This window comes from Rhinolophus sinicus, chromosome 15 (assembly GCF_057876585.1).
Source record: "Rhinolophus sinicus isolate RSI-liver-muscle chromosome 15, RSI-T2T, whole genome shotgun sequence".
NCBI classification, from domain to species: Eukaryota; Metazoa; Chordata; class Mammalia; order Chiroptera; family Rhinolophidae; genus Rhinolophus; species Rhinolophus sinicus.
The window spans coordinates 6,064,748-6,087,671 of record NC_142515.1 but is presented as its reverse complement, the minus strand read 5'-3'; the positions used below and the strand labels follow the sequence as shown (position 1 = coordinate 6,087,671).

Sequence of the window (22,924 nt, the reverse complement as noted above, 5' to 3'; positions counted from 1 at the left end):
CCAGGGGCCTGGGCAGCCAGGCCTCACTCTCTGTCCTCTACATCGAGGGGACTCTGCCAATAGCCAAGGGTGGATGGGCTGCGGGTGGGTCACCGGGATGGAAGCATCAAACTAGGAGCTAGACAGACCTGGGCTCAAAGCCGTCTCTGCAGCCACACCCTCACTACGTGGCCTTGGGCAGGCCCCTCCACCCATGAGCCTCACCTTCCTCATCTGTAAGTTGGGCGAGCAGAGCCCATCTCAGAGGGGTCCCCTGAGAAAGAAATGAAACAAGGAGCATGAACGTGCTTCGTGACGCTAAGGTGTCGGGTGGATTCTCTAGATGACATTTTTACACTGACTGGCACAGCTGGCAAATAGCAGAGGCTGGGTTCCCTGGCAGGCTGCTCGCAGCTCCATCAATCCGCCCCCCTCCCAGGCCAAAGCTTGTCAGGACGCTCTGTGGACACAGGAAAGACGGACGCTCAGAGCCATGAAGGAGCCACTGGCCACTGGCTAGGCTGCCACCTCTCCCCTTATCTGGAAAGGGTGTGGCTCTGGAAACTCTTAGGTACTATCCTAAAGATAAAGGCTCAAATTGTTACCAAAGGAAATAATGACAAAGCATCCAATGAGGAAAAAACACATAGTGAGCTAAACACTGTGCCTGACACATGCGAAGTACGACTGTCTTCTTCCCCCAACATGAAGGTGCTCAGAAAAGGATCTTAAGACAAAGGGCCTGACGCCCTGGGCTGGTCCAGCCCTCCATCCCCAGGTGTGAGCAGTGACATTCTCCCCACAGGGGCCAAAACAGGGCCGCACTGAACACAAGCTCTGGGAATGGGGCATTTCCCACCAGCTGCCATGCTGCTGACCATCGGAAGGGAGGGGTGCTCCCAGGGCTGGACTTCTGGTCCCCAGAGGCCTGCAGGCGTGAGGATGGTGGCGGGGGTGGCAGGGTGGTGACGGCTGATTTTCCACTTAGAGCAGAACAAACAGAAGTGAATTACTGGAAGGCAGAACCCGCCTCTGATTCATCTCAGCCGCGGCCCTCCTCCCAGAGCCAGGGCAGTGTGGCACACGCAGCGGGCAGCCTGGGGAGAAGCCTGAGTGCTGTCTACCGGTCTCCTTCCAACCCCACAAAGGGACTGTGGCAGGACCTCGCTCCATCCAGACTGGGGTGGCGAGGGCTGGCGAGGTGCTGTGTTTTGGGCAGGGCTGCAGGTGGCCCAACCTTCCCGCAGCCCTTGACGTGATGCTCTCCCCGCCCTGGAGTTCCTGGGTCTGCAAGCCAGTGCTTTATAGAAGGAGCCCTGCTGTGACAGTTCACCACCCCCATCTGGCCCGAGGAGACCAGATAGCAGGTCTACACCAGGTCAATCCACAGCTTCTTTTAAAAGTGAAACAGGCAGAAGGGACCCGATGATCACTTTGCCAACAGTCAAGACTGACACGAGCCACAGGTCCCAAAACAGGGCCAAGTGACATGAGCCCAAGGTGCTCACAGGTCAGAGGCTGCTGACAGTGACACGGAATATGAGCTTCAGTGCCCAAGACTGCCTCTCCAGGCCCTCAGCCCAGTGGCCTGTTCCTAACTTCACTGCCACACTGGATATTCCCGACTAGAGAGGGTGGACCGTCCACTATGTCCTGCCACGTTCAGGGCTGCTAAGAAACTCAAGGACAGTCATCCCCTATCTCCTGCCTGTACCTCAGGACCACCCTCATGGTGACACCCCTTCTGCATGGCAGGCAGCCCGCTCTGAAGCTGGGTGTTTCCACACAAATGTGGGGTTTGTGCCAAGACCTGCGGGGCCAGGGCAGAGCCCAAAAGCCACAACCCTCCTGGATGTCAACAGGAAAACAAGGGGCTCCTTGAACTTGACCCCTTTCCCTACCAAGACATTCCCTCCCATGGGCTTTCAGCCGACACCACAGGACACACCAGACGTGGAGGAAAGGGGGCTGGGATTCTGGGAGACGTCCCCTCCCTGGAGGAGCTATGCCACTTTAGGGGATGGACCGCTGGCCTCCGGCGCGCTGCTCAGTGCAGGGCTGGGGTTGGGCCAGTGCGAGGGCCTGACCCTGTCCTCCGCCCATGCACCCCTGCCCCAGCCCAGCCAGCTACTGCCAACACAGCAGCCTCTGGGGTCGCTCTGCCACCCTTCCCCGTGCAAGGTTCTTGTGCTTCTCTACCTGTTGGCTCTCGCCCATCACCCATGTTTCTGGTCTTTGGAGCACTGTCTGTCTGACGCCATCTCCTGTTGCTCCTGCTTCCTGTCTGTCTGCTCACACTAGGGGAGGTCCTGGAGAGCAGGGCCTGGGGCATCCTGTATCCACACTGTACTGTCAGTGCAAAAAGCAATGCCTGCACACAGTAGGTGCACACTGAACAGATGGCCCCAGGTGAATGGGATCCATCCAGAAGGAGCCAACAGGGCCTGGCTTCTATTTTTTCCCGCTCTGTGGGACCCAGCACAGTGCCGGGCACGTAGCAGGCCCCCAAGGGACAGGTGCTAGGTTGAAAGGTGACAGAGATAGATCTGAATGTGGGTCCTACACGGCTATGAAGGCAATTCGGGAGGAAGCCCAAGGTCTGCCCCTGGCGTGGGGCAGGGCCTGAGAATCTGGGAAGCAGACACTACATAGGCGCGTGCTGGGTTTTCTCACATAAAATGCACACCCTGGCTGTTCAGGGACCAGTGTGGAAGCACAACAGGCCCCACAAATAAGCATGTCCTGAAGGAGCTGGGCTCACGGGCTCTGGGGAGTACTGCTGTGGTGGGTGCACAGGTGTTTCTGGACACCATGGCCCTGAAACAGAATAAGGTTTGCTTGGAGAAAATTACACAGTCAAACCAGCTCCCCGAACTCATGAGCAAACTATTCACAAAGAGCAAAAGCAAAACAACAGCAGGGCCCTGCCCCATCGGCACCCTGGCTCCAAGTCCGTGGTTCAGGGCTGATACTGGAAACGACTCCTGAGCTGGAAACATCTGGCCTAACTACTCGGCTCCTGCACCCAGGCCAACGAGCCCCGTGAATGGATGACGGGATTGATTAAATCACAAGCATGTCGTATGAGGCAAGCTGATGGAGTGTGTTCTGTGATGTTAGAGGGAAAACATCATTATTACAAACTTAGGAGACAAGAGAATCAACACTTCGCCACAGAGCTTGGACCAGCCCAAAAGAATTCAATTCTATTTTGTACAGGGCCAAGAATTTTGCGGTAACATTTCTTTAAACCATGTATCTGCTTTTCTTATTGGATAGGGTGAGAAATGGATGCTAAGCTCATTTATTATGTTTAAATAAGTAGTGTTTCTTTCATTTCTCTCTTTCAAGGGAACAAATTCTTATTTCTTGTCATCACGCCACACATGGTATATTTGAAGCTGTGGAATCAATGGACTCCTGGGGTTGGAAGGGGCATCAAGAATCTCTATTCAGTGTTACAGCTCTTTAGAAAAAGGCCTATAAGGAGCTACACCAAACTTTCAAGAGTGGTTATGTATATAGTTATATCTATGGGGGTAGATTTCAGAAGAATTTCACTTTCTGTTTTTACTTTTCTGAGTTGTTTTTTTTTTTAACTTCTGAGATATACATTTTTTATATGTATGCATTAAGTTGTAACCAGAAGAAACAATAAATGTTGATGAATCTGGAAGTTATTTCAGTTGATACACAAGTGGTTGCTCCTTTTCTGACAAGAATATTGCTATGTGCCATGAATTGAGTGTTCCATGCCATTACGACCTCAGTGTGAGACACACATCATCTCATTTAACTCTCTTTTATCAAACCCATTTCATAGATGAGGAAGCTGAGGCTCGGGGTCCCACAACCAGCCTGCTTCACAGCCTCCTAGCTGAATTGAGGGCTCCTTTCTACCTGCCCCTTTTTCTACTTGACCACTGAAAGGAGCTGTCATACTACCCACAAACAGGGACCACAGAACTGGGTGGGCTCTCTGGAGGTGGCTGGGTAGTGACTGGTGACCTCTCTCCCACAAAGAACCAGGTCAATCCCCAGCCTCACCCAGCAGACTGTCCAGTGCAGGGGAAAGCGGTAGACGGTCAGGAGCCCAGGGAGTGGGCTTTGCTGGACATTAAACTGAAGAAAACTCTGGTGTGTTTGGAGATGGGGATCCTGCTGGGCAAACGGGGAGGCCTGGCCATCTTCTGGTCACCTCTGCGGGGCTCCCAGGCCACAGACCACAGAACAAATTGTCAAGCAGGTCCCTTCCTGCCACTGCCATATACCCAGCCCTGATGATAACGTGGTAATGGTTTTCTCAAAGGCTGCTCTGCCAAGGGGATGGCCCCCCCACAGGCATGTGAAACACTGCGCTCTCCACCCCCTCTTGGGGACACAAGCATGTTCATGTTCAGGCTCTGGGAAACGTCACCTTGTTGAGACCTGTTTACTTATGTTGGACCTTTGAGAACCTTCTGTCCGAGTCCAGCAGAATGAGAGTCCACAAAGCCCAGCTCAGGAGACAGGCACGAAGGTGCCAAGTTCCTAGGAGTGGGCCAGGTGCCCTGATCAACTTACCTTGACCTCACCCAGCAGCCCAGAGGCGGAGCTTCTGCGCAGGAAGGTGAAGGGCACCAGCTGCCCATGGCAGGACTCCAGGGCTGCATTCCTCACCTCCACCTACACTCCTAGGAAATCTGCTCCAGCCTCCCAGTTCTCAGACCCCGCTCCCGGTGCCTCCTGAGTCTGCCGTGCACGGGCTCAGCACACACTCCCTGCCTCAGCACCCAGGTCCAAACCCCACACCTGCCAAGGCCTGGCTCTGTGGCCTTGGGACAGTTATTAATCAAGTCTCTGCTTCTGTGTCCTCAGCAGCAGCCCGGCGTGACGATAACAGTATCTGTGCCGCAGGGTCGATGTGAGCTTAATTTCAGTGAGCTCCTACAATAGCATGTAGAGCAGTGCCCAGTGCTCAGTGAGTGTTAGAGAAGTGGCTGCCATTCCACTGCTGTCACCCAGTCCTTCTCAGGGTCCTCCCAGTGTCCCTGGGCCACAGTTTAGCACGTGCCTCATTCTAGCTAACAGCTTATGTGTTTTTCTCCCAGGCAGGGCCTGGTGGATGCACCCCTGCCCCCGGCATCATGCACACAGTAGGAGCCTAGCTTAAGTTGATAGGACTTGCAGAATTTGTACAGCTTGTGATGCTACACACAGCTCTTCCTTGGAAAACTGCGCCCCCCGCCCCCAGCCCACACACACACCTGTCTTCCGGCTTCTTGGCTACAGATAGTCTTAAAGCCTGAGCACAGCTGCCCACTGCACAGCCCCTGCAGGAGAGGCAGGAGTAACAGAATCACGGGGAGCAGCTTTATTTAAAAGGGAGATGCACATCTACTCGCTATCAGCATCCTTCACGTGCCTTGTTTCCTCACCGGCAGCTCCACAGCACAGCTTGCGCCAACAGCAATGGTGGAAGTGGTTCTTGGTTGTACTAAGAACTTTCCAACCACATTCCTGGGTCCCCACAGACGCTCCAGCCCAGGCCGCAGCCTCCTAGCCCTGGGCTGGCTGCTGTGGATTTCTCAGGCACAGGGCAGCCTCGGCCCCCGGACAGGCCGGCCTCTGTTGACTGAGCTTGAGGTGGAATGCAGGATAAAAACCACGGCCATCTGAGGCTTTTAAAAGTCAGAGCCAACCATCCCACCCATATTTTCACAATGCCGCTCCAAAACCACCTAGCCCGGCCAAGTTCTGTTACCACAACGTTAATATCCTCTAGCAACTTCCGACTGGCTATCTGCCTCGGGGGCCAGAGCACATCTGGCCAGCAGAGGGATTTCTGGGTCCCCAGCCAGGGTGAACTTTCTAGGGGTTTGTCTTGAATGATGAGAACCCCAGGGCCGCCCCTGCTGTTTGCATCTGAGTTTTACTCCACCATACTGAGCAGAACGGCCTCAGCAAAATTCTTCCAGGGACAGGACAGAATTGAGGCGGTGAGTGAAAGCAGAAGGAAATGAGCAATCCTCATTTTGGCCCACGCTCCTTAAGCATGGCAGAGGCAGAAGAGCAGTCTGGAAAAGGCGGCGGCACTGGGCCTGGACAGACAACCCAGCAAAGGCTTCCAGGGCAGCACTGTTGGGAGAACAGTTTTCGTTTTTAAAAAAAAAAGTACCATGCTTGTGCACTGAGACATGCGGACAACTGTCCTGATGTCAGGCCCCAGTTAGCCCAAGCTCACGAGCTCTGGCTGCTGCTTTTCTGCAGCCCCCTCGCCAGCACCAGGTTCTTACTTGCCACCCGAAGAGTCCAGGAAAAGGCCGTGTGGGGGCCAAGTTTCGGCTGGGCGGGGCCTGAGACAAGCAGGCGGGCCGCGTTACATCACCCCACATTCCTGACAGTCAGGATAATAGTGTCGGCCCTTTCTAGGACTAGCTTTCAGTGAGAAACTGCCAAACAAATTCCAGTCGCTTTCCGAATGAGGAAACTGAGGCACAGGGCTGGTAAAATTCTCTTAAAGGGCCAGACACTAAATGTTTGGGCCTCTACTGGTCCTCCTCCGTTGTAACAGGGAAGCAGGCATAGGCAACAGCAAACAAACCGGCGGCTGCGTGCCAATAAAACTTTATTTGCAAAAACAGGCAAGGGCCTATGTGCTGTGGTTTGCCACCGCTGATCTAGACGGTTTGAGGTGACGTGTGTCACCACTCCTGGAAGACACATGGGCCATAATTGCAGAGGGCCACTGAAACCCCACTCGGGAGGACACAGGGACTTGACAGAAGTCTAGTTAGAGTATTAAGTCTATTATTATAAAATATTAAGTCACATCCCATACAGAACTCAGCAGACACTGGGCCTTGGTCCTCTGAGGTCCTGCTCTGTGATGAGGGCAGTCCCTACACCCCCTCCCGGCACAGGCCCAAGGGCTGAGGGCCGGGGGAGGCCCAAGCGGAGAGGGGTTCCTGGCTCCCCTCTGTCCCACCCAAAGCCCCAGGGGAAGAGAAAGCTCCAGCAGGCTGGAACAAAGGCAAGTCCAGCTGCCTGAACACTAGGCCTCCGAGGAGGAGGATTCCGAACCTGGGGTGAGGACCACACTCTGCCCTGTGCCCTCCTCCCAGCTGGCAGGCTGTGTCACCAACCTCACGGCCACTGCCCTGCACTGTGGGGTCTCCCCAGGGAAGTCCGTGGAGAGGAAGGAAGGGGCTCTTCATTTCCTGCACCCCTCACCTCATGCTGAGCCTCAGGTACTGCGTCAGAAGCATGGGCTCCTCATGTAGGTCCCTGGCTTCAGCAAGGCCACCATTAGTGTCCCCGTTTGGGCACTGCTCAGTGTTGCCACTTCCACCTGGAGTTTCAGATTTCTGTAATAATCCAATTTTAGCTGACTTCATCCAGAACGGTGACAACTGTCACCTCCGACTGTCTAGACGGCTCTGACAGCTGGCAGAGCAGGGGCCAGATCGGGCTCCCCTGCTAATGTCATGTGAGATCCCAGCTGCTGTCCTAGGGCTGGGCACTGACCCCTGGGCCTGGCCACTTCACTGTTCTCACACCAGAGAGCCCCATATGTCCAGGGCCAATCCGTCCCACCAAGGGCCCAACCCTCAGCTCTGTGACTCCACCCCACTTACCCTGACCCCACGTGGACACCTGAGATGGGATGGGCCTGGCACGCCAGGCCCTGCTCAGGCCCCCTGATCGCAAGTGGAACAAGTATGGACCTTGCAGCCACGTCTGGCCCTGTGAGCTTGGCTGCTACTCTGACCCTCAGTCTCTTCTTCTATGAGACAGGGACAGCAATCCCCACTTCCCAGGATTTTAATGAAGGCGACATGTGACTATGTGCTGACAAGCCTCATCCCTGGCCCATGGAGCACAGTGTGGCAGAGGGACACACAGGCCGAGTGCAAACACACCGCTGTACAGCGACAGCCATTGGTGTCATCATTTGTGTGCCGTCCAAAGTTTCAAGGGGTGGGGCTCTGGCTGAAGGCTCTTGACATGAACCACACTGTCCTCATTCCCGGGGAGAAGGGACAGTGTAGGCAGCAGGCTGAGCAGACAGGTGACCCAAACCAAGGCCGAACGCCCCAGAGTCTCACCGCTCAGGAGGGTCACCTTTCTTGGCTCCACAGAGGAAAAGGAGGCCATTTCTGACTGAGTTCGCCTCCCCAAGGACACGCTTGGTCATCCATCTGCGTTTCCCGATGAGCTTCCCTGTCTAGTGAGGGAGGAGAGAAGCTCACCTGCAAGGCCTCACAGAGGCACCTCAGCCAGGAGGCCCCCGTCCAGGCTGCCCCAGGCCCCGGATCCTCTGGCCTGTAGGAGCCAGACAAGGAATTTCTTGAAGGCTCCGGGCCCAAGCAGTTCACTGCACAGTGGGGCTCCCACAGCCCTCCTTCTCCAGTGAGGGCACCAAACACATGGGCACAGCCTTCCCTCTGCCCTGGGATGTCCCCTCAAATCTACCCACAGCCAGACTGATGTTCAAAACCCCGGTCACATGTGCAAAACCGTCCGTGTCTCCCCGCTGAATCTCAGGCCTCCATGCCGCCCCTTCCACCCCCCGCCCCAACCACAGCTCAAGCCAGATGCAAGCAGGGGTTCCTGTCTCTGTCTCCTCTCCTCTCCACTCCAGCTGAGGCACAGACCTGGCTGCGACTGGGCCACGGTGCTGGACCCACTGAAGAGCGCCTACGCTGCCCTGACAAGGAGCGCAGCCCCACACGACGTGGCCTTGGCCCCGACCGCTGGAACACCCCTACCAGTGTACTCAGTGCCCAGTGAGTGCCCTGCTCTCATCACCTTATTTAGTCCTAGCAACGGTCACCACGGGCCCTACTTACAGGTGAGGAGACCAAGGCCCAGAGGGCAGAGCTTCGAGTGCTGTTTCCTGCTGTCCCCGGTTTGGGGTGGACACGGGCACATGTATTTGCTCGTGGCTTCCCCATGTGCATCACGCTGGGGTGCTGGTGTCCCCACTGAGTGACAATTCACCCCACACCATTTCAGATGCCACCTCCTTTCTCTTGCCAAATAGTTACTGCTGCATACTCAGCCCACATCTGTCAAAACGGTCCCCAGACACGCTGCCTGAGCAGGCCCGAGCAACAATGAAGGGTCTTTTCTTCTGCTGGATCCCCGACCTGCATACTTGTTCCCATTTTTATTTCCCATCTTGGAAAATTCTATTGTCCAAGCCTGTCCCACATGAAAGTGAGATGGAACGTTTCCAGGTGGATCAGGCCTATTTAAAGCTGGTCCCAACTGTCAAGGGGCTACAGGGTGGGTGTGCTTGCCCAGAGTGGATGCGGTTAGAACTGTCTGGATGACGGACCCCAGCACTAAGTCCCGGGCAGGATCTGTCCTTCCACAGGGGACATGTGACACTGTGAGACACAAAGGCATGATTCGAGAAGAAGGCCCAGATGGCCCACAAGGCACCCCCAGTCTCATTATCTTCCTGGGGTACCCACATGGGAAGAGGCAGATGAGAAGTTCGGGTGATAGGGCAAGAAGAGCCCTGTGGAGTGGGGCGGCTATGAGGGCTGCTCTGCCTCCCCCGAGTGTGAGCACAGCCCAGGTCTGGCCTGGCCCGTCGCCCACACAGCAAACCTTCAAAGCCACCTTGTACTTTGTTGCCAAGTCAGTTCAGTAAGGGGTTTGCTAGGAATTTTCCTTCTGGGACACAGAAGGCCATTTCTCATGCCTCTTCTCCCCGTTTCCAGGCATACCCGTTACTTCAGAGGCGGGGAGAAGAGCAGGACCCCAGGAGGAAGGGAGAGGAGTGTCCAGGTGCTGTATCCAGAACAGCCTGGCTGGGGTGTCAGAGGAGAGGGGAGGCCGGCCAGGCCCCAGGCTTGGGCAAGTCCAAGGCTGGCTGGGGCCCCCTCCCCTCTCCATGAGGATGCATCACTTCAGAGATGAGTGGGAGGGCAGTGGCCACGTTCAGAGATATTCCAGCAAGTCACAAAAACGGGTACCAAAGGCTCCGCTTTGGGCACTAAGAGGGTTATGTCCACCTAAGGCACATATGCTGTATTTTCCGGGTGCCTCCCTTCAGCACGGCAGAGCCGGATTGCTGGGCCCTTCTCCCTTGTACAACGGAAGGACCCAGAACAGTCAGCTGAACCACACTGCTCGGGCAGAGCTGCAGTGCCCTCCCAGAGAGGCCGCAGTGCCCTGGTTCACCAACCAGAAAACTTGGAGCTCAAGAAACGCGAAGTCTGCCCAAGGGACAGGAGTACAAGTCTAGGCAACGGGGTTTGCACCACCTGACGTTAGAACTGAGGCCCACTTGTGGGGGCCCAGTGGACCTGATAAACAACAGCCACACTTCCTGAGAACATCCTGTGGACCAGGCCCTGGGCCAAAGGCTGTGAACGGCCTTGTGGTGAGGATGCCACCGTCCCCACCTTGCCATCAGGGAGCTAGAAACCTAGAGTGAGTCCCAGACTCACCTGGGCCCATGGTTCACAAGTGGTGGCAGAGCTCACCCCAGAAAGGGGCCCCTGTGAGTGGCCGTGGCCCACAGGCCATGGAGGCCAGAGTGAGCAGGGCTTGTCGCTGCTCTGCCACTCGGCAGAGGAGCAGACAGCCAACAGTTCTGTTCCCTGAAGAGGTGTTGGTCCGAGAGCCACATACCTGAGGGAGGCCCCCGAACAACCAAGCACCCCTGCCAACATGGGCCAGTATGGTTAGAACTGAGGACCCCTCTTTCCAGAGCCAGGCTGATGTGTAAAGATGTGGGGAGGGAGTAAGCAGAGAGGGGACGAGCCATGGGCCACTCTCTGCCACTGGCCAGGGGATAGGAGGTGGCACTGCACCACAAGAGGCACATGGCAAGAGGTGCCTGCCTAACTCCCCCCACACCCCCAGTCCCCTGCCTCGGTCTGCTTTCTCCCTCACAGGCCCCTGTGCCAGTTTCCCCAGGTGTGATCTGAGGTCAAATCCTCATGGCAGTTGATTCAGAGGGTCCCAGACCCCGTGAATCACATCAGATCCCCCCAACAGCTTCCCCTGGGGCTCAGCACAAGTACACGCAAGTTGGTCCTGCCAACCCCTTGCAGCCCCTCCTATACCCCCTTGCACAGGACCCCGGCACACCGCCTTGAACTTGCGAAGCCCACACACCTCCCCATGTCTGTGCTCGCTCTTACCTCTCTTAGCATGCTCTCCCTTAGTGTCTTTACCTCGCTGAACACATCTCATCACTTCGCCCTTGGAGCAAAAGGCACCTCCTCAGAGAGGCCGCCTCTGTCCCTCCAATCTAAAGCCGGCCACTTCCATCTTCTCTCCTGCCGCCTGGCGTTCTAAATCACATCCGCCTGGTTTATTGTCTTCACGGCATACATCACCATCTGGAACAACCTTGCCTGTTGTTTGCTTGCTTATTATCTATCCCCCATCTAGAAAGTAGCTTATAGGAAAGTGGCAATCGTGAGTGTCTTACAGAAATATCCCCAGGGCCCAGCCAAGTGGCAGGCCCCCAGCAGGCACCAGGTAAGTAAGTACCTGCTGAGTGAAGACGAAGTGGTAAGGAGGTAAAAAACAGATAAGAAAGCGAGAACGGTCTGCAGCTTCAGGCTCTAGGACGCTAGTGGATAGAGGAGCCACGGGGAGGTAAGAACGTCCCCACAGGCAGCTCCACGCCCGCTCCCCCCCAGATTCTGTACGCGCTCTGGGGGGCAGGGCGCTACCAACAGGAGTGCTAGAGAGGACGGGGAGGCTGGAGGACAGAGGAGGCCCTTGCCTCTTCCTGCCTGCATCCTGTGCTGTCACTGTCACCAGCCATGCTTCCTGACCCAGCAGGGGCAGTGTGTTCCATTCGCAGCAGTGGCTTCCAGTTTGCAGCTTTCCCAACATGCACAGAACCAGCTTTATCTTCAGCGCCCTCCCCTTCCTCAGCCCTCACGGGCCACTGTCCCCGGCTCAGGGGTCTGGGGCCCAACCCTGGGGGTCTGCGGACTCTCCAAGCGTTCAGAACTGTCGCCCTGACTCGGGGTGGGAACAGTTTCTGCAGTTGCTTCCTCCATGTTACCTGGTGTTCCCATCTTGGCTTCTCTGTACTCGGAAACCTAGCTGACAACTGTTCACAGTGAATTCTCTGTGGACATATGGGTGGTTTTGTCCCTGAAAGGGCCGTGGCTGAACCAGGCGACCTGCCACACTCTCTCCATGCAGAGCTCTGGCAAGGAAACAGCTGCAGCCCCCACCACCTGCTCCGCCAGGATAAACGCATTATAGGACCTTGCACTGTTTCAGAGAAGGGGCTGGGTGTCTGGTGGCCTTGAGTGACACATGACTGATGTGAGCTCACTGCTAGGGCTCACAAACGAAGCTTGTGGTGGTTGCGTTATATTTTGGAACCAACCATTTCTTTTGTTTTTCAAGACAGAGGGAAAAAAAAAAACCCTCCCCCTCCCCAAAAGGAATTATCCAAGAGTTCTACTATGTCTAACTTTCAAAGGAGGCATTGTGAATCTTTTGGCCATAAATAGGCAATTAACACCCACTCTGAATCCAGTCAAACCAAGTTCCTGCCAGCCTGGGGACTGCAGCACAGGGTTTGTCCTCCTGTGTGGCATTCGCTTTCTTTAGTTCTCCACTGTGGCCTGAAGCTGCAAGAAAGGGCAGTAATTCAGGACGCTGATTCTGCAAAAATGTTATCGATAAATGGCTCATGTCAACAGGGGAGATTCTACGTTGATGCCAAGCTCGGGACAACGGAGTACTGTGTTGCAAAAGGCAAAACAGGCTAAATTAAGGTTTCATCCTGTGCTGGTCCCCAGACAGCCAGTGGCCTGCACTGGATGAAGACACAGACAGGCGTCCGACGTGTCGACTCCGGGCCTGGCTCGTAATTAATCACCGTCCGTCTCAGTGACACTCCTCTGTGTATCTGTCTTTGGCCCTCCCTGGGGTTCTCATAGGCCCGAAGGCTCACCAGGACTTAGAGTCCCTTCCCAGGAGGCGTCACCCCAACATTCTTGATAAAGAAGCAGGAATAAGACAGGCCCTAAGCCAGCCTTCGCCTTCTCCAGCCTGAGTCCAGAATGGGGTGCCTAGTTTCAAGGGGACAAGGACGGAGAAGCTTCAGCAAAGCTGTCACAGGCTTGGCGACATGGGTGATGGGAAAGGATAGGAACTGAGTTTCCATAGGGCGGGAAAGGGCAGCCTGGGCTGGCAGAGCACAGATGTGCAAGGATTTGGGGGTTTCAAGGATACTTGTAGAAACAAAATGAATTGCAGTGACCTACTAGACTTCATTTCTACTGAAAACAGATCAAGAGAAAATGCAACACAGGCAAAGTGAGGGCTGCAGGTTAGCTAACAAGAGGGACTTACAACCAGAAAGTATTAAATAGGGTAGCTTACAGGTAGTTAGTTATCTTTGGGGATGAGGGCGACTGATTCTCTGTCCAGTGAAATCGGTAACTAGGGTAATTTGGAAGCTAATGACGTGATTAAGCCATTGACTGGTCCGGCTGGTCCCATCTGCAGAATGTTTGAGCCCCATAACGGGAATCACCATGCCCACTGCCCCCACCTTGGTCTAGCCCACTATGTCTGCCAACAGCCTCCCGCCTCCCCCACACCCCTCAGTCCATGTTGCTCACTGCAGCCAGAAGGGCTTTTGGGCGGAGCTGCTGCTCCACTCCTAAAACCCTCTAATGCTTCGCCCTGCATTCAGAATAAAAGCTAAGGGTCTTCAGAGGATCTACCTCGGAGACCCACTGCTCGGGCGCCATGCCTCTCATCCACTCTGTTCCAGGCACAATGGGCTTCTCCCAGCCCTTCTTGACTCCAGCGTTGGTGCTTGTCCTGCAGCCCCCACCCCACCCCACCCCTACCCCATGCTCTTTCATGGATGGCCTCCTGGTGGCTTATTTCCTTCCTCACTGATCCCAATGTGCTCTGTGAGAACACTCTGGAAGCCTGGCCTCTTCCACATGCTACCAGGGACCAGAGCCGCCCAGCACACACTGGGTCCCCCATCATTCACTCTACGCCAAACACAAGACGCTTCGGAAGGATACTGAGCAGGACGCGTTCGGAGCTGCCTGCACCACCCACGCCTTGGAAATGCCCATGTTAGACGTTTTCCCAGACCGTCCTGAGGCAGCTGTGTCCCCACCTCAGCGTAAGCCAAGCCCAAGCCCGCTGGTGCTTTGGGAGGTTTGTGAGCAGGTGGGGAGGCCAGTGTTCTGCTAAGTACAGTGCTCAGCACCTGTCCCGTGTCTGGGTAGTTAGAAACGGGGCCCTTCCCAGTCCACGCTGACCCGGGGCCTCCTGGCTGAGGGGCCTCCTGAGCCCCAGTCTCCACAGAACACGAGCCCATCGCCAGCCTCTGCAGAGTCACTGGGCTGGGCCTTTGCCCACCCTGCCGCTCCCAAACCCCCACTCAGGGAACTTCTGAACACCCAGTGTCGGGTCCAGACCGACTCTGGGGAGAGGCTGGGCAGCTGCTGGTTCTCAGCGACACCTGGGCAGAGGTGCGCGTGCTCACAAACCGGGGCTCCAGAGAAGTGGGACAGCTGGCTCCTGGTCACAATACAGCCAGGACTGAGCCACGTCTCAACCCAGGTCTTCTAACTCCAAACGCAGCCCTGTTCCCATGACAGGCCACTGCCTCCCTTGTGATCCAGGTGGCATCTACAGTATGGCCACAGGGCAGAACCCCGAGAGCCCTGGTCCAAACCACAACAGTGCAACTCAGCAACTCAAATTTAGCTCTCGGACAAGTCACACAAGCCGCGGGCCCCAGGCCCTCTTCTTGGGAGTGGGACATGGCTGAGACCTCAGAGCTGTAGCGAGAGAGTCCCCACCAATTCCACACAGGATCGCTCACATCTGATAAATGACAATACCTTCCTTCGACAAATTTCTCTTCCTATTCCTAAAATGTCACTCCCTACAGCGTCGATGGCAGGTGACGCTCACTGAGCGCTAATCTTGGGCCGACAGAGTTCTGAGCCTGAGTGTTTCACACAAATGACCTCCTTTAATGCTGCCAGCAATACGACGAGAGACGGCGTGGCTGCCTTGCCTGTGGATGGGGAAACTGAGGTGTGGAGAGCTCACAGAAGTTGCCCAGGATGAGGACTGAGCCTGTCCCACTGACATGAGGCCCCGCTCTCCACCAGCCCTCTGTCCACGTGTCTCTGCCCACACTCGGCTTCTTCTCAGGCAGGCTGGAAGTGCCAGGAGGGTTTCTCTAAACCCTCTGTGGGCCCTTGGAGTCGAGCTGGCCAAAGAGGCAAGGGTTAAGTGGTCCACAGGCCCTTCCTACCGTGAAGCAGGACTGAAAATGTCCTCAGCTGCGCCATCCTCCTGCCCACAGGCTGTGGCCTCCTGAGGACAGGGCCCCCATCTCCCGGGCCCCTGGACCCAGCACCAGAGCACGGCTGGCAAGCCAAGGGTGCTCCCAGCACATCTGGGGAGCTGGGGGAGGAGGGATGAGGATTCCGTCTAGAGCAACTGACGTACGAAGCAGAGGCTCCTCCTCCAGACAACTGTGGGCACCCCCAGAGCGTCATCACCTCCATCTCAAACACCCTGCGGCTCAGAAAGCTTCTCACTTAAACATGGAAAATCACCAAGTGGTATTAAAAGTTGCCTCCCTGGCATGTCCCCTTCTGAACTCCTATTTTTCTTTTCCCTGGGAGATCAAAGCTATTGTGTCAACACTCGGCCCCAATCCGAGTGACCTTAAGCAGACTGCTTACACAATCTGGTGGCTGCGACTAGGGACAGCGAGGAATGACCTAGGTGTCTGAATAGGGGTTTCCTTGAATTATGAGAACCCCGTGAGGGTTTCTGTGATGTTATTGACATGCCTATTTCTGAGAGAAAAAGAGACAGGGGAGCTGAAAATAGTCTCTTGGCTCCGGCGCCCACCAGCTCCACCGTGGGCACGATCCGCCTGGCAGTGACACCACCTACACCAGGGGTGGCAAGCCCAGCTGGCTGCCCAATGGAGCTACAGGAAACAGGCCAAGGGGTGTGGCTTGGTTGTTAGTCAAGGTGTCAATCACGGGCGATCCATACTTTGCGACTTCTCCCCTTTCCCATCCCACAGACAAGGAGGTGGAGGCTAACAGAGGGTGACCTGCCAAGGGCACGTAGTTCAAAAGCGGCAGAATGGGGAATGAGCCCGTCTGACTCCAGAGCCCACACCTTCCCTCTCCATGCCCTCTATGTCCTGCACGTGTCAGCTACCTGGAAAGGCCAACTGGCAGTCCTCGCAGAGGACAAAGCACGGCAGCAGGAGGAGTGCTGAACCTGCAGTTAGGGGGCCCAGGATCTGGCTTTCCCAGTCTCCTAACTAACCACGTGGCTTTGGGCAAGTTCACTGACTTTCCCTGGACTCTGGACATCTCAGCCTCAAGTGAAATGGCAGATCAATTAGCAGTGGCTGCCAAGATCACTGAGGGGAGGACGCTAAGACTTCCTTTGAGTTCAACCAGAAAGACTGCCACGATTGATTAGCAATGTCTGTCAAGAGCACAGAAGGAGGCGTGCAGGGTCGATGCCCAGAGCCACCACCCCTGGCATCCGGGAGCTCTGACAGCCCAGGCCTAAAGGCTCTCCTCCTGTCTTCCAGCCTATCTTGGCTGTATCTGCATCAGAAACTACTCCTATGTGCCACACTGCTTTTTGCCTTTACTTTTATTCAGCATTTACTTCATTCCAAATGGAATTCCAGGGCTCTCCGTGACTACCTTCCAATGTATCTTCAAGCCCGTCTGTATTCTGTGTTGTAAAGGGCAATCCACTCTGAATTCCACTGCTTGCTGTCGGCATGGCTCCCCACACCGGCAAGAGGGGTGCTTAAGGGGGCAAGGCAGCGGGAAACTGAAACGAGGAGGTGGCCGCCCACTGGCAGAGTGGACACGAGGCCATAAAGGCCCAGGCAAGCCAGGCCTGAGCCCAGGGACTTTGCCAAGGAAAAGCACAGCTGGCCTGCAGCTGCCAGAGCAAGAAGGTCATGCAGCCAGCAGTGTGAAGGGCCACCCCACATGGCGGCCTCCCTCGGGCACATGGAGGCAAGCAGGTGACCAGAGGAAGCCTCGCCCAGGGACGACCACGCCAGCAAAGAGCCACAAGTAGTTGCTGAGCATCTGTGATAACCGCTCTGACGACATCCTGTGGCCTCCCCTCGCTCCCACGGCCCCGTTCAACTGGCTCTCCTGACTCATCTGCAGGACCACAGCTCCCAGCGTCGCTTCTACGTCACGCCGCTTTCCTGCCCCACCTGCCCCCAGCCAGCTTTCATGGGCCCTCCAACATCTGTTAACATAACAGTCGCTGCCTGTTCGAGGCGGCCCAGGGACTCAGTGTGTGGGCAGCGGCAATCAATCAAACCTCTGTTTTGGCGGCCCGACCGACCCCTCCTCACAAATGTCTGCTTCTGTTTGAAGCACTGTTGAGAAATACAATTTGTTGCTCTTTCAAGCTGACCAGCTTGGAGTTAAAAATACAGCAAGAACCGTGACAGCCAGGGGCACGCCATTCAGCAACTAATCTTTAGTTGCTGCTTTTTCTGAAATCTTTGCTCACACACATGCAATCCATGTCGAAATGGCCACGCACCGCTCAGGTCCCACTGGGATCGACCACTGCTTGGTGGTCAAACCAGGTCTCAAAAAAGCAATAACTTGTCATGTCAGCAAAAGTCCTGCTAATAAACAACTCATGTTCTCAAGCTGGGCTCTGCCATCGATGGAGTACACATTGTCATGCTGCAAAAGGGAGGCTGCGGCTTCACATAAAACACCAGGCAGAAAGGGCCTCAAAAGAGCACGTGAGGAAAGCTGCACAGAGAGGTCAGCAGGAGCAGACCTGGCAGGATGGGGCAGGCCTGACCCCCTGGGCTGGCTCCAAGCAGCCCGCTCTGTGAACCCAGTGGCTGCAGTTACAATGACAGGGAGGATGGGCCTTTCTGGACCAGGCCCTGGTGTCCTTTCTCCTTGGGGGTCCTCCTCACTATAATCACCCTCCCTTACTCGGGACCCACATCCTTGCCTGCGAGCTGGCACTGAGGTTTTAAGGAGACAAGAGCAAACACAGTCTGAAAACAATTCGTAGCCCCCCCACACACACACACAGACACACACACACTGTGTTTCAGCCTCACTCCTGTGAGAGACAAGAACCCCGCTGCCAGCCGGCTGCATAGCTATGCTCCGGAGATGAAGCTGAGATGGGGCAAGGCATCCAGAGGGGCGTCCGGTGGGCTCCCAGGGTCACTGCCTCCCTAGTTCCATGGGTGACAGATGTTAAGATGAGAACGCTCACACACAGCAAATCTCTGGCCATGGTGATTCCGATTCTGTCACCATTTCCCCACCCTGGGGTCTGGTCATGGAGCTCACCCACTGCAGGCTGATCTGAGCTGCAGGGCAAGCCTCCTCCCCATTTTCAAAAGAAAAGGTCAAGGCAAGAAGAGGAACAAACAAGAAGTAAATGGCAAGGACAGAAAATGGAGGGTAAAACCAGAACAAAAAAGACGGACAAATAAAGACAAAGGGGAGTCCTTAAATGAATTGAGTGTACCTCCCGGGAATGTCACCTTCTCGTCCCAGCTCTGCCTCTGGAGTCACCCAGAATGAGCCCATGTCTTTCCTCCCAAGCGCTGCAATTGTGATGATACTGAGTATACATCAGCACTCACCGCCATTCAGCGGCTAATCGTGTGTGTGTGTGTGTGTGTGTGTGTGTGTGTGTGTCTGTGTGTGTGTATGAAGATACACACACATACATCAATATAGGTACACACATACGTTTATACATACACATCTGTATGTAGATACACACATACCTATATAGATGCACACACACATACATTAACACATTACACACACATACACAGACACACATTACTTCCCGTATTCCTCCCAACAGTCCTATGTTGTTGTTGTTGCTGTTGGTGGTGGTGGTGGTGGTATTTGCTGCAATTTTCCCAGGGCTGCCAGCCTCCTGCCCCATCCCGGGAGGTCTGATTTGTTGACGTCCCCGCCAAGTGTGGATCTAAAGATGAACACCATGTTCCAGAAGGGCCTGTTTCCTCTGGAGGGGCTGGAATGGACAAGGCCCAAGGTCTCCTCTACCTCTGCCAGCCTCTGCTGCTAGCTCAGAGCCTGCAGCTCACAGCAGCGCGCCCCCCCCCCCACACACACACCAGGACGCTTGATCCTACTATACGCACGTGGGTATGCAAAGGGCAGGGACTGCGACCTCAGCGCTGTCTGTCCTCTCCTGCAGGTCTGACTCGCTTGGGTTCTCTCTCGGGTCCCTTTTCTGCTGACAATTTGGAGGCGCTCTGGCTACCACCCTCGCTCTGGGCCCCAGGCCCCAGCCCATCAGCACCTCCAGGGGGTCGGGTTTGTCAGAACTCCCAGTTGCTCCAAAGGTCTGCCTGGCGGCATGTTGCGCCTCCCATCTGAGCCTCTCATGCACAAAGGGGCTCCTCTATAAGAATGCTCAATCGAAGTCCCTTCCCCCCAAACAAGTGAATGTGTAAACCAAGATCAAAAGACCAATGAAAGACAGCCCATGATCCAGCTCGAGGAAACGATGGCAGGAAACACGCAAGTACCAGTGTACCTTTCCATGGATGGGCAGACGCCCCTCACTTCCCAATAGTCACGCCACAGTCCGAGGAGGCGAGGGTCTGTGGGCAGTAAGTGCCATACCAACTGTCATCAGGCCACGAGCAGGTGCATGTCACAAGTGATACGCCAGCTCACAGGGTACCAGGCACAGGGCCCCACATATTCCAGGTTGGGTCCAGGCCTCTTTTCAGATGCACAGGGGCTACCCCTGGGCCTGGTTTTTAAGGCTTCTGGAAAAGCAAGGCCCACCTCCCGAGGCCATAAATCACCCAGTGGGAAGCCCAAGCAGGCAGAGCCCCATGGAGGGAGGGCTGGCCGGGGTCTAGAGGCTTGGTTGGTGGTGCGGGGGGGAGAGTTCAGGGTCCATCCCCAGGGTGCTGGTCACGGCCCCTTGGCACACATGCTTCCCAGAGGCCCCTTCTCTCTTTCCCTGGACTCTGCCCTACCCAGGCCTTGGCCAGGAAAAGACAGGCAGAACTAGGGCGGCCTCCTCAGGATCTTGGAGACCTGCCTGGAGCCAATGAAGCAATCTATACATCTGGGCACAGCACCACCGAGCAATATGTTTTTAAACGGTTTCTACCCAAGTGAGGACGGGAAACGTCTCCAGTGATGCCAGCGGTGTTATTCCAACTTGTGGCTAGTAAAATATAATAACACGTGTAAGTTGTTTTTATTACCTATCTAGCTTATTAGCTAATAAAATAAGCTCAGCATTAAAAATTTAACTGAAGCCATTTATCACACCCCGATCTCAGGGCTCTGGGTTTCCTTCAGAAGTCACCCAAATCTGTCACCTTTCCAGCCTTTTTACCTATTTAAATTTCTCCAGAGAAGAAAAATTCCACCCATGTGTCCAACATAAATGAATTCATTCAATCGTTGTCTAGCTGTAAAGTCCTCAGGAAAAAGAAAGGGACATACCTGGAGCAGTGATGAAAAAAATGGCAATGTGAAAATTTGGGGCAAAAGATGGCGGCCTGCCCAGGCCTCCTTTGGGACCTCCCCTGAGTGAACCCCGCGGGCACAGGGGAGGCAGGCACATGATGAGCTTGGACTCTGGCTGCCCCAAGCCGGGGCCTGGGCTCTTGAGCAGCGGTGGCCAGAAAGTCTGGCCTCTGGGGCCAGGTGTGTACTCTAGGCTTTAGATCCTGCACCTCTTTTTTGGTGAGAGGCGCACTGCTAGGCTGGGAGGGGGAACTAAAGGAGAGAGAAGGAAACGCCAGAAATGGAAAATATATTTTCCTTCTAAAAGGAAAGGACACCTGGCCAAGGAAGCAGCACTGGGCACTTGGAAGGCAGTTGTGCCGGCCTGAGAAGGAGTGGACACGATGCGCCTGTCTGTCCAGATGTGGCCACACGCTGCACGAGCAAGGCCAACCCCTGCCCACCACGCTGGTCTCCATCCCCCTGAAGCCCAGTGATGAAGGATGCTTACACAAGAGCAGAAAAGACCATGGTCAAACCACGGCACTCAGCACCGGAGCGCCTCCTGGAGTGTGACATTCTACCTACCACATTCACCATCCTGGAGTGGACGGGTCACAGGGCCAACGCTGCTCCCTGGGCCTCGCCATCACGCTCTCCTCCTCAGCCTCCCAAGTAAGAACCAAACAGCAGGTGGTGCTCAGGCTCAGGGACTCTCCTCATGACAGGGTGTTAACTCCAAGTTCACCTCATTCTAATCAATACCCAAGACCAATGGTAGCACAAAGCAGGGCTCCAAGACACAGAGGATCAAGGGCAAGTGACAGGGGCGTGTGGCCCGAGGCCTCGCCTACAGCGAACCCTGAGGACGGTTACAGAGGCGGCGCAGAGGGTTGTGATCAGTGCCTTGATGATCTCACATTTTTGACAGTTTAATCTAACGAATAAGTGCCTCCCCCATATCTCTCTCTCTCTCTCTCTCTCTCTCTCTCTCTCTCAAACCTTGACGCATGGCCCCAGTCTCAGGATCAGCCTAATCCAAGTGACACTGAATCCGGCCGACACGAGTATTTCTCACAGTGGCTGCAAGGAGGGCCCCCAACAGACTCTATCACAGTGACGGAAGGAAGAGCGTCACCAGGGTTTGGTGACACGGGTCTGCTGGCTGACACCCTGCCTCTCACCATCTGTCTACTTTTGTACCACTTGCAGTGCGTTCACAGGGACAGAACATTTCTGATTTTAAAAGGAGAGACATAGACACACACACAAAAACAGACCTCCTCTTTGTTTGAGTAGGACTTAAAAATACAAGGACGTTAACTCCTGGGAGCTCCTGCAACTGGCACCTCACTTGCCCGGGATGGGCCAGGACCAGCCGAGGCTCCAATACGCACCTTCCGTGTGGCCGGGGTTCTTACCTGTGCCATCTTGGCGAGGTCTAGGGAAGGCCTCTGCTCCTGCACCTCTTCAGGGCGTCGCCGTTTAACACCGACCTTCTTGTCGTTAAGGACACACGGCTGGGAGCGGCTGCGGGAGAGCCCACTGGAGCGCCTGGCCAGCTCTGGTGTTGAGGCAGGGGTGCTGCTGGCTGAGGGCGCACAGTACTCCGCAAAGGAAAACTGCTCGTGCGAGCAGGAGAGCGACCGCTGCATGTCAAGCCGGCCCCCTCCTATGGGATTCAGGTCGGGGCTCCAAATGTCGCCTGCCTGTCCACAGGTGGCCGAGCCAGGCGCCCCTTGGCAGGGCGGGCCTCCAAACCGGTGGTGAAATCCCGCCGGGTCGTAGGGGGAGGAGAGCACATTGGCCCGGGAGGGGAGGCTGAAGCTGGAGCTTCTCTGCATGGTGCCAAAGCCGCTGGAGTAGCGCTGGACGCTGCCCCCGCTGTAGCATCGTCGCTTTTCCACCGGAGTCCAGACTTTGGACCCCAAGGGCCTCCATGATGTCCGGCAGCTGGACATTTCATCGGAAAAGGACAGCGACCGGCACTGGCGCTTGCTGGGGGGCGCGGAGGGGTTCCCATTGTGGTCGCTGAGGCTGAGGTCTTTGATCAGGTTGGTGACCGCACAGGCAGTCGCTGCCTCCCGGTGCCACAGAGCACCGTCCTGACACTTCTCAGGCAGGCATTCCCAGATGCTGGCACTCGGCTGGTCAATCTGAAGAGGGCATTTCCTGTCCAGGTCTCGCCATCTGTCATTTTCTGGTTCATAAATGACAAAAACAGGATTTGAGAAGCCCTTCATACCAGCCCTGTCTCCTTACCAAGAACCTGTTTTAAACAGGATTTTTATAGCCAGAAAGACCCTTAAAACCATGCACTCCAACCTCACTTTATAGAGGAGAAACTGAGGCTCAGAGAAGGGATATAAGTCCCAGGTGTTGACTTAGAAGCAGAGCGAGGCCTAGAATCCAGGAAT

At 55.4% G+C, this 22,924-nt stretch overlaps 1 protein-coding gene across 7 annotated transcripts in view; it reads right to left on the bottom strand.

Moving 5' to 3' along the window:
* Positions 1-22,924, bottom strand: part of FAM53B (family with sequence similarity 53 member B) — a 114,874-nt gene that overhangs the window by 26,222 nt on the left and 65,728 nt on the right. For all 7 annotated transcript variants that reach the window (XM_019742162.3, XM_074338828.2, XM_019742167.3 and 4 more), the window contains exon 4: positions 21,929-22,707. In XM_019742162.3, coding sequence (XP_019597721.2) covers positions 21,929-22,707 — 779 coding nt within the window. The remainder of the gene's footprint in view (positions 1-21,928; positions 22,708-22,924) is intronic.